Genomic DNA, 15,784 nt, shown 5'->3' on the forward strand with positions numbered 1-15,784 from the left:
GGGTGATGTTGTGGATGTTTGTCTGGAGATAGGGCTGTGGGCAGGTGGGTCTGGACAGGGGTGATGTTGTGGATGTTTGTCTGGAGATAGGGCTGTGGGGAGGTGGGTCTGGACAGGGGTGATGTTGTGGATGTTTGTCTGGAGATAGGGCTGTGGGCAGGTGGGTCTGGACAGGGGTGATGTTGTGGATGTTTGTCTGGAGATAGGGCTGTGGGCAGGTGGGTCTGGACAGGGGTGATGTTGTGGATGTTTGTCTGGAGATAGGGCTGTGGGGAGGTGGGTCTGGACAGGGGTGATGTTGTGGATGTTTGTCTGGAGATAGGGCTGTGGGCAGGTGGGTCTGGACAGGGGTGATGTTGTGGATGTTTGTCTGGAGATAGGGCTGTGGGCAGGTGGGTCTGGACAGGAGTGATGTTGTGGATGTTTGTCTGGAGATAGGGCTGTGGGCAGGTGGGTCTGGACAGGGGTGATGTTGTGGATGTTTGTCTGGAGATAGGGCTGTGGGGAGGTGGGTCTGGACAGGGGTGATGTTGTGGATGTTTGTCTGGAGATAGGGCTGTGGGCAGGTGGGTCTGGACAGGGGTGATGTTGTGGATGTTTGTCTGTGTCTGTATGTTGTTGTTTGTATGTGGATGTTTTGTATTGTTAAAACTGGATACTATATAATCGGTCACTTTTGATTTCCAAAAGGGAAAACAGTCGGATTCTGATGAGATGATACAACATCCAATAGGAATGTAGAATCATATAGTGTCCAATATGATTCTGATGAGGTGATACAACATACAATAGGAATGTGAGAATCATTTGGGTCCAATAGGATTCTGATGAGGTGATACAACATCCAATAGGAATGTGAGAATCATATAGGGTCCAATAGGATTCTGATGAGGTGATACAACATACAATAGGAATGTGAGAATCATATAGTGTCCAATAGGATTCTGATGAGGTGATACAACATCCAATAGGAATGTGAGAATCATAAAGGGTCCAATAGGATTTTGATAGAGGTGATACAGGTAGAAAGGTGCGTTGGTTAACAGCCATACTGAGCTGGTTGAGGCTGTGGTGAACTCTGACCCCATACTAACCTAGGGGTAGAGAGGCGAGTTGGTTAGCAGCCATACTGAGCTGGTTGAGGCTGTGGTGAACTCTGACCCCATTCTAACTTAGGGGTAGAGAGGTGAGTTGGTTAGCAGCCATACTGAGCTGGTTGAGGCCTACTAACCTAGGGGTAGAGAGGTGAGTTGGTTAACAGCCATACTGAGCTGGTTGAGGCCTACTAACCTAGGGGTAGAGAGGTGAGTTGGTTAGCAGCCATACTGAGCTCGTTGAGGCTGTGGAGTTGGCAGAGCTGTCTGGGGAAGCTGGTCAGGTTGTTCCTGTCAGCAGTGAGACACTGGAGAGACAGACACTGGTGCAGCCGCTCTGGGAGACACACCAACACATTCCTACTGACATCCAGGGTCTCTAGGTCACACAGGGCTCCAATCTCTGTGTGAGAGAGAAATGAAAGAGGTCACATAGGGCTCCAATCTCAGTTAGGACACAGACATAGAGAGAGCGAGAGAGACAGAGAGAGAGACAGAAAGAGAGACAGAGACACAGAGAGAGAGAGAGACACACAGAGATGTTTATTATCTATGCATAGTCAATTTACCCCTACCTACATGTGCAAATGACCTCAAACTGTACCCCCGCACATTGACTCGGTACCGGTACCCCCTGTATATAGCCTCCACATTGACTCAGTACCAGTACCCCCTGTATATAGCCTCCACATTGACTCTGTACCGGTACCCCCTGTATATTGACTCTGTACCGGTACCCCCTGTATATAGCCTCCACATTGACTCTGTACCGGTAACCCCTGTATATAGCCTCCACATTGACTCTGTACCGGTACCCCCTGTATATTGACTCTGTACCGGTACCCCCTGTATATAGCCTCCACATTGACTCTGTACCGGTACCCCCCTGTATATAGCCTCCACATTGACTCTGTACCGGTACCCCCTGTATATTGACTCTGTACCGGTACCCCCTGTATATAGCCTCCACATTGACTCTGTACCGGTACCCCCTGTATATAGCCTCCACATTGACTCTGTACCGGTACCCCCTGTATATTGACTCTGTACCGGTACCACCTGTATATGGCCTCCACATTGACTCGGTACCGGTACACTCTGTGTATAGCCTCCACATTGACTCTGTACCGGTACCCCCTGTATATTGACTCTGTACCGGTACCCCCTGTATATGGCCTCCACATTGACTCGGTACCGGTACCCCCTGTATATTGACTCTGTACCGGTACCCCCTGTATATGGCCTCCACATTGACTCGGTACCGGTACACTCTGTATATAGCCTCCACATTGACTCGGTACCGGTACCCCCTGTATATGGCCTCCACATTGACTCGGTACCGGTACCCCCTGTGTATGGCCTCCACATTGACTCTGTACCGGTACCCCCTGTATATTGACTCTGTACCGGTACCCCCTGTATATAGCCTCCACATTGACTCTGTACCGGTACCCCCTGTATATGGCCTCCACATTGACTCGGTACCGGTACACTCTGTGTATAGCCTCCACATTGACTCGGTACCGGTACACTCTGTGTATAGCCTCCACATTGACTCGGTACCGGTACACTCTGTGTATAGCCTCCACATTGACTCGGTACCGGTACCCCCTGTATATTGACTCTGTACCGGTACCCCCTGTATATAGCCTCCACATTGACTCTGTACCGGTACCCCCTGTATATTGACTCTGTACCGGTACCCCCTGTATATGGCCTCCACATTGACTCGGTACCGGTACACTCTGTGTATAGCCTCCACATTGACTCTGTACCGGTACCCCCTGTATATTGACTCTGTACCGGTACCCCTGTATATGGCCTCCACATTGACTCGGTACCGGTACCCCCCTGTATATTGACTCTGTACCGGTACCCCCTGTATATGGCCTCCACATTGACTCGGTACCGGTACACTCTGTATATAGCCTCCACATTGACTCGGTACCGGTACCCCCTGTATATGGCCTCCACATTGACTCGGTACCGGTACCCCCTGTGTATGGCCTCCACATTGACTCTGTACCGGTAACCCCCTGTATATTGACTCTGTACCGGTACCCCCTGTATATAGCCTCCACATTGACTCTGTACCGGTACCCCCTGTATATAGCCTCCACATTGACTCGGTACCGGTACACTCTGTGTATAGCCTCCACATTGACTCGGTACCGGTACACTCTGTGTATAGCCTCCACATTGACTCGGTACCGGTACACTCTGTGTATAGCCTCCACATTGACTCGGTACCGGTACACTCTGTGTATAGCCTCCACATTGACTCTGTACCGGTACCCCCTGTATATTGACTCTGTACCGGTACCCCCTGTATATGGCCTCCACATTGACTCTGTACCGGTACCCCCTGTGTATAGCCTCCACATTGACTCGGTACCGGTACCCCCTGTGTATAGCCTCCACATTGACTCGGTACCGGTACCCCCTGTGTATAGCCTCCACATTGACTCTGTACCGGTACACTCTGTGTATAGCCTCCACATTGACTCTGTACCGGTACCCCCTGTATATTGACTCTGTACCGGTACCCCCTGTATATAGCCTCCACATTGACTCTGTACCGGTACCCCCTGTATATTGACTCTGTACCGGTACCCCCTGTATATAGCCTCCACATTGACTCGGTACCGGTACACTCTGTATATGGCCTCCACATTGACTCGGTACCGGTACACTCTGTGTATAGCCTCCACATTGACTCTGTACCGGTACACTCTGTGTATAGCCTCCACATTGACTCGGTACCGGTACACTCTGTGTATAGCCTCCACATTGACTCGGTACCGGTACACTCTGTATATAGCCTCCACATTGACTCTGTACCGGTACCCCCTGTATATTGACTCTGTACCGGTACCCCCTGTATATGGCCTCCACATTGACTCTGTACCGGTACCCCCTGTATATGGCCTCCACATTGACTCGGTACCGGTACACTCTGTATATAGCCTCCACATTGACTCGGTACCGGTACCCCCTGTATATAGCCTTCACATTGACTCTGTACCGGTACACTCTGTGTATAGCCTCCACATTGACTCGGTACCGGTACACTCTGTGTATAGCCTCCACATTGACTCGGTACCGGTACACTCTGTGTATAGCCTCCACATTGACTCTGTACCGGTACACTCTGTGTATAGCCTCCACATTGACTCGGTACCGGTACCCCCTGTATATTGACTCGGTACCGGTACACTCTGTGTATAGCCTCCACATTGACTCGGTACCGGTACACTCTGTGTATAGCCTCCACATTGACTCGGTACCGGTACACTCTGTGTATAGCCTCCACATTGACTCGGTACCGGTACACTCTGTGTATAGCCTCCACATTGACTCGGTACCGGTACCCCCTGTATATTGACTCTGTACCGGTACCCTCTGTATATAGCCTCCACATTGACTCGGTACCGGTACCCCCTGTATATTGACTCGGTACCGGTACACTCTGTGTATAGCCTCCACATTGACTCTGTACCGGTACACTCTGTATATAGCCTCCACATTGACTCGGTACCGGTACCCCCTGTATATTGACTCTGTACCGGTACACTCTGTGTATAGCCTCCACATTGACTCGGTACCGGTACACTCTGTGTATAGCCTCCACATTGACTCGGTACCGGTACCCCCTGTATATGGCCTCCACATTGACTCTGTACCGGTACACTCTGTGTATAGCCTCCACATTGACTCTGTACCGGTACCCCCTGTATATTGACTCTGTACCGGTACCCCCTGTATATTGACTCTGTACCGGTACCCCCTGTATATGGCCTCCACATTGACTCGGTACCGGTACACTCTGTATATAGCCTCCACATTGACTCGGTACCGGTACCCCCTGTATATGGCCTCCACATTGACTCGGTACCGGTACCCCCTGTGTATGGCCTCCACATTGACTCTGTACCGGTACCCCCTGTATATTGACTCTGTACCGGTACCCCCTGTATATAGCCTCCACATTGACTCTGTACCGGTACCCCCTGTATATGGCCTCCACATTGACTCGGTACCGGTACACTCTGTGTATAGCCTCCACATTGACTCGGTACCGGTACACTCTGTGTATAGCCTCCACATTGACTCGGTACCGGTACACTCTGTGTATAGCCTCCACATTGACTCGGTACCGGTACCCCCTGTATATTGACTCTGTACCGGTACCCCCTGTATATAGCCTCCACATTGACTCTGTACCGGTACCCCCTGTATATTGACTCTGTACCGGTACCCCCTGTATATGGCCTCCACATTGACTCGGTACCGGTACACTCTGTGTATAGCCTCCACATTGACTCTGTACCGGTACCCCCTGTATATTGACTCTGTACCGGTACCCCCTGTATATGGCCTCCACATTGACTCGGTACCGGTACCCCCTGTATATTGACTCTGTACCGGTACCCCCTGTATATGGCCTCCACATTGACTCGGTACCGGTACACTCTGTATATAGCCTCCACATTGACTCGGTACCGGTATACTCTGTATATAGCCTCCACATTGACTCTGTACCGGTACCCCCTGTATATTGACTCTGTACCGGTACCCCCTGTATATGGCCTCCACATTGACTCTGTACCGGTACCCCCTGTATATGGCCTCCACATTGACTCGGTACCGGTACACTCTGTATATAGCCTCCACATTGACTCGGTACCGGTACCCCCTGTATATAGCCTTCACATTGACTCTGTACCGGTACACTCTGTGTATAGCCTCCACATTGACTCGGTACCGGTACACTCTGTGTATAGCCTCCACATTGACTCGGTACCGGTACACTCTGTGTATAGCCTCCACATTGACTCTGTACCGGTACACTCTGTGTATAGCCTCCACATTGACTCGGTACCGGTACCCCCTGTATATTGACTCGGTACCGGTACACTCTGTGTATAGCCTCCACATTGACTCGGTACCGGTACACTCTGTGTATAGCCTCCACATTGACTCGGTACCGGTACACTCTGTGTATAGCCTCCACATTGACTCGGTACCGGTACACTCTGTGTATAGCCTCCACATTGACTCGGTACCGGTACCCCCTGTATATTGACTCTGTACCGGTACCCTCTGTATATAGCCTCCACATTGACTCGGTACCGGTACCCCCTGTATATTGACTCGGTACCGGTACACTCTGTGTATAGCCTCCACATTGACTCTGTACCGGTACACTCTGTATATAGCCTCCACATTGACTCGGTACCGGTACCCCCTGTATATTGACTCTGTACCGGTACACTCTGTGTATAGCCTGTACCGGTACCCCCTGTATATAGCCTCCACATTGACTCTGTACCGGTACACTCTGTGTATAGCCTCCACATTGACTCTGTACCGGTACACTCTGTGTATAGCCTCCACATTGACTCTGTACCGGTACCCCCTGTATATTGACTCTGTACCGGTACACTCTGTGTATAGCCTCCACATTGACTCTGTACCGGTACCCCCTGTATATAGCCTCCACATTGACTCTGTACCGGTACACTCTGTGTATAGCCTCCACATTGACTCTGTACCAGTACACTCTGTGTATAGCCTCCACATTGACTCTGTACCGGTACACTCTGTGTATAGCCTCCACATTGACTCTGTACCGGTACACTCTGTGTATAGCCTCCACATTGACTCTGTACCGGTACACTCTGTGTATAGCCTCCACATTGACTCTGTACCGGTACCCCCCTGTATATAGCCTCCACATTGACTCTGTACCGGTACACTCTGTGTATAGCCTCCACATTGACTCTGTACCAGTACACTCTGTGTATAGCCTCCACATTGACTCTGTACCGGTACACTCTGTGTATAGCCTCCACATTGACTCTGTACCGGTACACTCTGTGTATAGCCTCCACATTGACTCTGTACCGGTACACTCTGTGTATAGCCTCCACATTGACTCTGTACCGGTACACTCTGTGTATAGCCTTGTTATTTTATTGTTACTCATACTATTTTTTTAACGTTTGTTTATTTAGTAAATATTTTCTTAACTTGTATTTTTTGAAAACTGCATTGTTGGTTAAGGGCTTGTGTGATACAACACCTGTCGTATTCAGCGCATGTGACAAATACAACTTGATTAGTATGGCTGACCCTGTAAAACACCACTTCACTGACTGTTTCAGGTGTATGTAACATATACAACTTGATTAGTATGGCTGACCCTGTAAAACACCACTTCACTGACTGTTTCAGGTGTATGTAACAAATACAACTTGATTAGTATGGCTGACCCTGTAAAACACCACTTCACTGACTGTTTCAGGTGTATGTAACAAATACAACTTGATTAGTATGGCTGACCCTGTAAAACACCACTTCACTGACTGTTTCAGGTGTATGTAACAAAACATTTTTTTTGTCACATACTAGTAGCTAAGAGGAATAACTGTTAGTCGTACCTGGAGGCAGGTATTTCAGCTGGTTGTTGGTCAGTCTTACCTGGAGGCAGGTATTTCAGCTGGTTGTTGGCCAGTCTTACCTGGAGGCAGGTATTTCAGCTGGTTGTTGGTCAGTCTTACCTGGAGGCAGGTATTTCAGCTGGTTGTTGGTCAGTCTTACCTGGAGGCAGGTATTTCAGCTGGTTGTTGGTCAGTCTTACCTGGAGGCAGGTATTTCAGCTGGTTGTTGGCCAGTCTTACCTAGAGGCAGGTATTTCAGCTGGTTGTGGTCAGTCTTACCTGGAGGCAGGTATTTCAGCTGGTTGTTGGCCAGTCTTACCTGGAGGCAGGTATTTCAGCAGGTTGTTGGTCAGTCTTACCTGGAGGCAGGTATTTCAGCAGGTTGTTGGTCAGTCTTACCTAGAGGCAGGTATTTCAGCTGGTTGTTGGCCAGTCTTACCTGGAGGCAGGTATTTCAGCTGGTTATTGGTCAGTCTTACCTGGAGGCAGGTATTTCAGCAGGTTGTTGGTCAGTCTTACCTAGAGGCAGGTATTTCAGCTGGTTGTTGGTCAGTCTTACCTGGAGGCAGGTATTTCAGCAGGTTGTTGGCCAGTCGTACCTGGAGGCAGGTATTTCAGCAGGTTGTTGGCCAGTCTTACCTGGAGGCAGGTATTTCAGCTGGTTGTTGGTCAGTCTTACCTGGAGGCAGGTATTTCAGCTGGTTGTTGGTCAGTCTTACCTGGAGGCAGGTATTTCAGCTGGTTGTTGGCCAGTCTTACCTAGAGGCAGGTATTTCAGCTGGTTGTTGGCCAGTCTTACCTGGAGGCAGGTATTTCAGCTGGTTGTTGGTCAGTCTTACCCGGAGGCAGGTATTTCAGCTGGTTGTTGGTCAGTCTTACCTAGAGGCAGGTATTTCAGCTGGTTGTTGGCCAGTCTTACCTGGAGGCAGGCATTTCAGCTGGTTATTGGTCAGTCTTACCTAGAGGCAGGTATTTCAGCTGGTTGTTGGTCAGTCTTACCTGGAGGCAGGTATTTCAGCAGGTTGTTGGTCAGTCTTACCTGGAGGCAGGTATTTCAGCTGGTTGTTGGCCAGTCTTACCTAGAGGCAGGTATTTCAGCTGGTTGTTGGCCAGTCTTACCTGGAGGCAGGTATTTCAGCTGGTTGTTGGCCAGTCTTACCTGGAGGCAGGTATTTCAGCTGGTTGTTGGTCAGTCTTACCTGGAGGCAGGTATTTCAGCTGGTTGTTGGTCAGTCTTACCTGGAGGCAGGTATTTCAGCTGGTTGTTGGCCAGTCTTACCTAGAGGCAGGTATTTCAGCTGGTTGTGGTCAGTCTTACCTGGAGGCAGGTATTTCAGCTTGTTGTTGGCCAGTCTTACCTGTAGGCAGGTATTTCAGCTGGTTGTTGGTCAGTCTTACCTGGAGGCAGGTATTTCAGCTGGTTGTTGGTCAGTCTTACCTAGAGGCAGGTATTTCAGCTGGTTGTGGTCAGTCTTACCTGGAGGCAGGTATTTCAGCTGGTTGTTGGTCAGTCTTACCTGGAGGCAGGTATTTCAGCTGGTTGTTGGCCAGTCTTACCTGGAGGCAGGCATTTCAGCTGGTTATTGGTCAGTCTTACCTAGAGGCAGGTATTTCAGCTGGTTGTTGGTCAGTCTTACCTGGAGGCAGGTATTTCAGCAGGTTGTTGGTCAGTCTTACATAGAGGCAGGTATTTCAGCTGGTTGTTGGTCAGTCTTACCTGGAGGCAGGTATTTCAGCAGGTTGTTGGCCAGTCTTACCTGGAGGCAGGTATTTCAGCTGGTTGTTGGTCAGTCTTACCTGGAGGCAGGTATTTCAACTGGTTGTTGGTCAGTCTTACCTGGAGGCAGGTATTTCAGCTGGTTATTTGTCAGTCTTACCTGGAGGCAGGTATTTCAGCTGGTTATTGGTCAGTCTTACCTGGAGGCAGGTATTTCAGCTGGTTGTGGTCAGTCTTACCTGGAGGCAGGTATTTCAGCTGGTTGTTGGTCAGTCTTACCTGGAGGCAGGTATTTCAGCTGGTTGTTGGTCAGTCTTACCTGGAGGCAGGTATTTCAGCTGGTTGTTGGTCAGTTTTACCTGGAGGCAGGTATTTCAGCTGGTTGTTGGCCAGTCTTACCTGGAGGCAGGTATTTCAGCTGGTTGTTGGTCAGTCTTACCTGGAGGCAGGTATTTCAGCTGGTTGTTGGTCAGTCTTACCTGGAGGCAGGTATTTCAGCTGGTTGTTGGCCAGTCTCAGGTGTCGTAAGGACCTCAGCCTGCCGATCTCTGGACAGATGACTTGCAGAGCGTTGTCACTCAGGTCTAAAGACTGCAGCCTGGACAGGTTACCTATAGCTGAGGACAGGACAGGTTACCCATAGCTGAGGACAGGACACCTATAGCTGAGGACAGGACAGGTTACCTATAGCTGAGGACAGGACAGGTTACCTATAGCTGAGGACAGGTTACCTATAGCTGAGGACAGGTTACCTATAGCTGAGGACAGGACAGGTTACCTATAGCTGAAGTCAGGACACCTATAGCTGAGGACAGGACAGGTTACCTATAGCTGAGGACAAGACAGGTTACCTATAGCTGAGGACAGGTTACCTATAGCTGAGGACAGGTTACCTATAGCTGAGGACAGGTTACCTATAGCTGAGGACAGGACAGGTTACCTATAGCTGAAGTCAGGACACCTATAGCTTAGGACAGGACAGGTTACCTATAGCTGAGGACAGGTTACCTATAGCTGAGGACAGGTTACCTATAGCTTAGGACAGGTTACCTATAGCTTAGGACAGGACAGGTTCCCTATAGCTGAGGACAGGACAGGTTACCAATAGCTGAGGACAGGTTACCAATAGCTGAGGACAGGTTACCAATAGCTGAGGACAGGTTACCAATAGCTGAGGACAAGACAGGTTACCTATTGCTGAGGACAGGTTCCCTATAGCTGAGGACAGGTTACCTATAGCTGAGGACAGGTTACCTATAGCTGAGGACAGGTTACCTATAGCTGAGGACAAGACAGGTTACCTATAGCTGAGGACAAGACATGTTACCTAATAGCTGAGGACAGGTTACCTATAGCTGAGGACAGGTTACCTATAGCTGAGGACAGGTTACCTATAGCTGAGGACAGGTTACCTATAGCTGAGGACAGGTTACCTATAGCTGAGGACAGGTTACCTATAGCTGAGGACAAGACAGGTTACCTATAGCTGAGGACAAGACAGGTTACATATAGCTGAGGACAAGACAGGTTACCTATAGCTGAGGACAAGACATGTTACCTAATAGCTGAGGACAGGTTACCTATAGCTGAGGACAGGTTACCTATAGCTGAGGACAGGTTACCTATAGCTGAGGACAGGTTACCTATAGCTGAGGATAGCTGAGGACAGGTTACCTATAGCTGAGGACAGGTTACCTATAGCTGAGGACAGGTATCTTAAAAGGTGATGTTTACACTACCATACTATATAAGATAGAACCTCCTCAATGGTAACCGGTTATCAGTAACTCAGTAAACATTATACAGTCAGATATTTGGCTTCAATACAACTGTTTACTGTGTAAACCTTCAAATGACAACACTGGTTGGAATACCTGTATGTGTATTTATTATGGATCCCCATTAGTTCCTGTTGCCAAGGCAGCAGCTACTCTTCCTGGGGTTTATTATGGATCCCCATTAGTTCCTGCCAAGGCAGCAGCTACTCTCCCTGGGGTTTATTATGGATCCCCATTAGTTCCTGCCAAGGCAGCAGCTACTCTCCCTGGGGTTTATTATGGATCCCCATTAGTTCCTGTTGCCAAGGCAGCAGCTACTCTCCCTGGGGTTTATTATGGATCCCCATTAGTTCCTGTTGCCAAGGCAGCAGCTACTCTTCCTGGGGTTTATTATGGATCCCCATTAGTTCCTGTTGCCAAGGCAGCAGCTACTCTTCCTGGGGTTTATTATGGATCCCCATTAGTTCATGCCAAGGCAGCAGCTACTCTCCCTGGGGTTTATTATGGATCCCCATTAGTTCCTGTTGCCAAGGCAGCAGCTACTCTCCCTGGGGTTTATTATGGATCCCCATTAGTTCCTGTTGCCAAGGCAGCAGCTACTCTTCCTGGGGTTTATTATGGATCCCCATTAGTTCCTGTCAAGGCAGCAGATACTCTTCCTGGGGTTTATTATGGTTCCCCATTAGTTCCTGCCAAGGCAGCAGCTACTCTTCCTGGGGTTTATTATGGACCCCCATTAGTTCCTGCCAAGGCAGCAGCTACTCTTCCTGGGCTTTGTTATGGATCCCCATTTGTTCCTGTTGCCAAGGCAGCAGCTACTCTTCCTGGGGTTTATTATGCATCCCCATTAGTTCCTGTTGCCAAGGCAGCAGCTACTCTTCCTGGGGTTTATTATGGATCCCCATTAGTTCCTGTTGCCAAGGCAGCAGCTACTCTTCCTGGGGTTTATTATGGATCCCCATTAGTTCCTGCTGCCAAGGCAGCAACTACTCTTCCTGGGGTTTATTATGGATCCCCATTAGTTCCTGCCAAGGCAGCAGCTACTCTTCCTGGGGTTTATTATGGATCCCCATTAGTTCCTGTTGCCAAGGCAGCAGCTACTCTTCCTGGGGTTTATTATGGATCCCCATTAGTTCCTGCCAAGGCAGCAGCTACATTTCACAACACATTAAGTGTGTTCCCTTGGACCACTCCTCTACTACCACATATCTAAAATACAAAATGTGTGTACGTGTGTGTAGTGTTTTGGTGTGTTTGTATGCACATGTCTGTGCCTGTGTTTGTGTTGCTTCACAGTCCCTGCTGTTCAATAAGGTGCATTGTTTTATATGATTCTACTGCTGCATCAGTTACTTGATGTGGAATAGAGGTCCATGTAGGCATGGCTCTATGTAGTACTGTGGAATAGAGTTCCATGTAGTCATGGCTCTATGTAGTACTGTGGAATAGAGGTCCATGTAGTCATGGCTCTATGTAGTACTGTGGAATAGAGGTCCATGTAGTCATGGCTCTATGTAGTACTGTGGAATAGAGGTCCATGTAGTCATGGCTCTATGTAGTACTGTGGAATAGAGGTCCATGTAGTCATGGCTCTATGTAGTACTGTGGAATAGAGGTCCATGTAGTCATGGCTCTATGTAGTACTGTGGAATAGAGGTCCATGTAGTCATGGCTCTATGTAGTACTGTGGAATAGAGTTCCATGTAGTCATGGCTCTATGTAGTACTGTGGAATAGAGTTCCATGTAGTCATGGCTCTATGTGGTACTGTGGAATAGAGTTCCATGTAGTCATGGCTCTATGTAGTACTGTGGAATAGAGTTCCATGTAGTCATGGCTCTATGTAGTACTGTGGAATAGAGGTCCATGTAGTCATGGCTCTATGTAGTACTGTGGAATAGAGTTCCATGTAGTCATGGCTCTATGTAGTACTGTGGAATAGAGTTCCATGTAGTCATGGCTCTATGTAGTACTGTGGAATAGAGTTCCATGTAGTCATGGCTCTATGTAGTACTGTGGAATAGAGTTCCATGTAGTCATGGCTCTATGTAGTACTGTGGAATAGAGTTCCATGTAGTCATGGCTCTATGTAGTACTGTGGAATAGAGTTCCATGTACTCATGGCTCTATGTAGTACTGACATGGTGTTGAATGTAAGTAACTCAGTATAATAGTATCAGCCTCTACTAAATGACTGAAGATCATTGAGAAATCACCTTCAGGAACACAGGTTATATTGTTGGAATGCAGATACCTTGAAGAGACAAAGAGCAATGACACTTTAAAAGATTGACAAGTGTCAACAAGTAAAAAGTACCAAACATGTGAAAGACCACAATGGTTGATTACTGTCCCAGAATATAATGCATCTGTAACTGTAGTGCCATCTAGTGGACGCATGCAAACTTTCCTACAGTAAGAAAATTGGCTTTTATACACTTACAGCTCTATTAAGTTGGGGAGCTTCTATACTTACAGATCTATTAAATTGGGGCGCTTCTATACTTACAGCTCTATTAAGTTGGGGAGCTTCTATACTTACAGCTCTATTAAGTTGGGGAGCTTCTATACTTACAGCTCTATTAAGTTGGGGAGCTTCTAAACTTACAGCTCTATTAAGTTGGGGAGCTTCTAAACTTACAGCTCTATTAAGTTGGGGAGCTTCTATACTTACAGCTCTATTAAGTTGGGGAGCTTCTATACTTACAGCTCTATTAAGTTGGGGAGCTTCTATACTTACAGCTCTATTAAGTTGGGGAGCTTCTATACTTACAGCTCTATTAAGTTGGGGAGCTTCTATACTTACAGCTCTATTAAATAGGGGAGCTTCTATACTTACAGCTCTATTAAGTTGGGGAGCTTCTATACCTACAGCTCTATTAAGTTGGGGAGCTTCTATACTTACAGCTCTATTAAGTTGGGGAGCTTCTATACTTACAGCTCTATTAAGTTGGGGAGCTTCTATACTTACAGCTCTATTAAGTTGGGGAGCTTCTATACTTACAGCTCTATTAAATTGGGGAGCTTCTATACTTACAGATCTATTAAGTTGGGGAGCTTCTATACTTACAGCTCTATTAAGTTGGGGAGCTTCTGTGCTAGATTATCCGGCTGCAGAAAGGAGAGAAAGCATCTTTTTAGAACACAGACCACAATGCAAATGATAGAAAACTGACATCACTAAGAGCCAGGCTACAGAATGAGAGTTACCACAGATAAATACTGGATCTAAACTATGCCGGACAGACACCTAGCTCTGGTCCAAGGTGTTACGTAACAGCCTGGACCAGAGACCCCACCAGTCCGTACCAGCGTGGTGAGAGAGTTCTGGACCAGAGACCCCACCAGTCCGTACCAGCGTGGTGAGAGAGTTCTGGACCAGAGACCCCACCAGTCCGTACCAGCGTGGTGAGAGAGTTCTGGACCAGAGACCCCACCAGGCCGTACCAGCGTGGTGAGAGAGTTCTGGACCAGAGACCCCACCAGTCCGTACCAGCGTGGTGAGAGAGTTCTGGACCAGAGACCCCACCAGTCCGTACCAGCGTGGTGAGAGAGTTCCTCTTCATATAAAGCCTCTGTAGAAACTGTAGTCCTTCATCTTTCAGCAGCTCGACCGGAAAGTTGTTCAGGTTCCTGTAGTTGAGGAATATGGTTGAATAAAGGATAGAACATATAACTTACATTTAACACATAGTAACATGCCTTAATAAAACACACCTGTAGTTGAGGAACAGGTTGAATAAAGGCTAGAACATATAACTTACATTTAACACATAGTAACATGCCTTAATAAAACACACCTGTAGTTGAGGAACAGGTTCTTGTGACGCTCCTGCTTGGCCATGCAGATCGCCTCCTGCAGCTCAGACGCCATGGCAACAAGGAAGCACTGTCACTTCCTGTACCTTTCCGGGTCTTCTTTCTGAACCACGGCTGTCACTTCCTGTACCTTCCCTGGTCTTCTATCTGAACCACCGCTACACCTTAAAGAGGAAAATAAATAGGAAAACAACACAGAGATGTTCCCATAATCAAACTGGGACCACGATGCATTGGCAAAGTATAACGCCTACGTGTGCAATAGTTAGATACAATAAAACACAATGTTTTATTCATAAATCAGACATACAGCTTGGTTGAATGTCCAAAACATACCTTAGGAAAGATGCTAGCTAGCTAGTAACGTTAGCTAGTTCTACCAGCAGTATCTTCGGTCCTACTGTACTGTAACTTGCGAGCTAACGTTAGAATAACAATAACGTTGTTATATGCCATGCAGAGCAAGCTAACGTTAGCTGCGAGCACTTGGGTCTTCCTTGGCAATGTGTGCAAAACAAACAGTTAACTTATGTAACTAGCTAGCCAGCCATGTATGGACAATTAAAACCAACATTATCAAACGTTTCAAAACAGTAGCTGGCTTCTTTGAAAGCACATCTCCAAGTGAACTGCTTATTCATGTCAAACTGTTAGCTTAGCTACTTCCTTTACCTTCTTGCAGAAGCAATGTTTGTAAAGCCTCATCACGTCCCTGTGGGCACGTCTTGATATTTTATCAACAGACGTAAAAGTCAACGGCGACGTCATTGACTGGAGCCCGGATGTGAGTTGTTTGCCGGTTGTTGTAGTTTTTGAGGCATCGTAACGATTCTAGCTTTAGCGACACGGGGGCGCTCTTCCCCCAGAACCAAATGCAACATACATCAGTATCTTTGAGACAATGTCTGGATCGTCTCAGAACATGTATACAGTG

At 47.9% G+C, this 15,784-nt stretch overlaps 1 protein-coding gene across 1 annotated transcript in view; it reads right to left on the minus strand.

Annotated features, from left to right (window-relative positions):
- LOC109886094 (leucine-rich repeat-containing protein 28-like) overlaps nucleotides 1–15,574 on the minus strand; it is a 32,510-nt gene extending 16,936 nt beyond the window's left edge. The window contains 7 exon segments of the mRNA XM_031812601.1: nucleotides 1,291–1,497; nucleotides 9,734–9,871; nucleotides 13,248–13,285; nucleotides 14,102–14,142; nucleotides 14,571–14,664; nucleotides 14,832–15,014; nucleotides 15,187–15,574. Of these exon segments, the coding sequence (XP_031668461.1) occupies nucleotides 1,291–1,497; nucleotides 9,734–9,871; nucleotides 13,248–13,285; nucleotides 14,102–14,142; nucleotides 14,571–14,664; nucleotides 14,832–14,905 (592 nt within the window). The 5' untranslated portion in view covers nucleotides 14,906–15,014; nucleotides 15,187–15,574.
- Between the last annotated feature and the right edge of the window lie 210 nt (nucleotides 15,575–15,784).

This window comes from Oncorhynchus kisutch, unplaced genomic scaffold (genome assembly GCF_002021735.2).
Source record: "Oncorhynchus kisutch isolate 150728-3 unplaced genomic scaffold, Okis_V2 Okis03b-Okis08b_hom, whole genome shotgun sequence".
Lineage (NCBI taxonomy): Eukaryota > Metazoa > Chordata > Actinopteri > Salmoniformes > Salmonidae > Oncorhynchus > Oncorhynchus kisutch.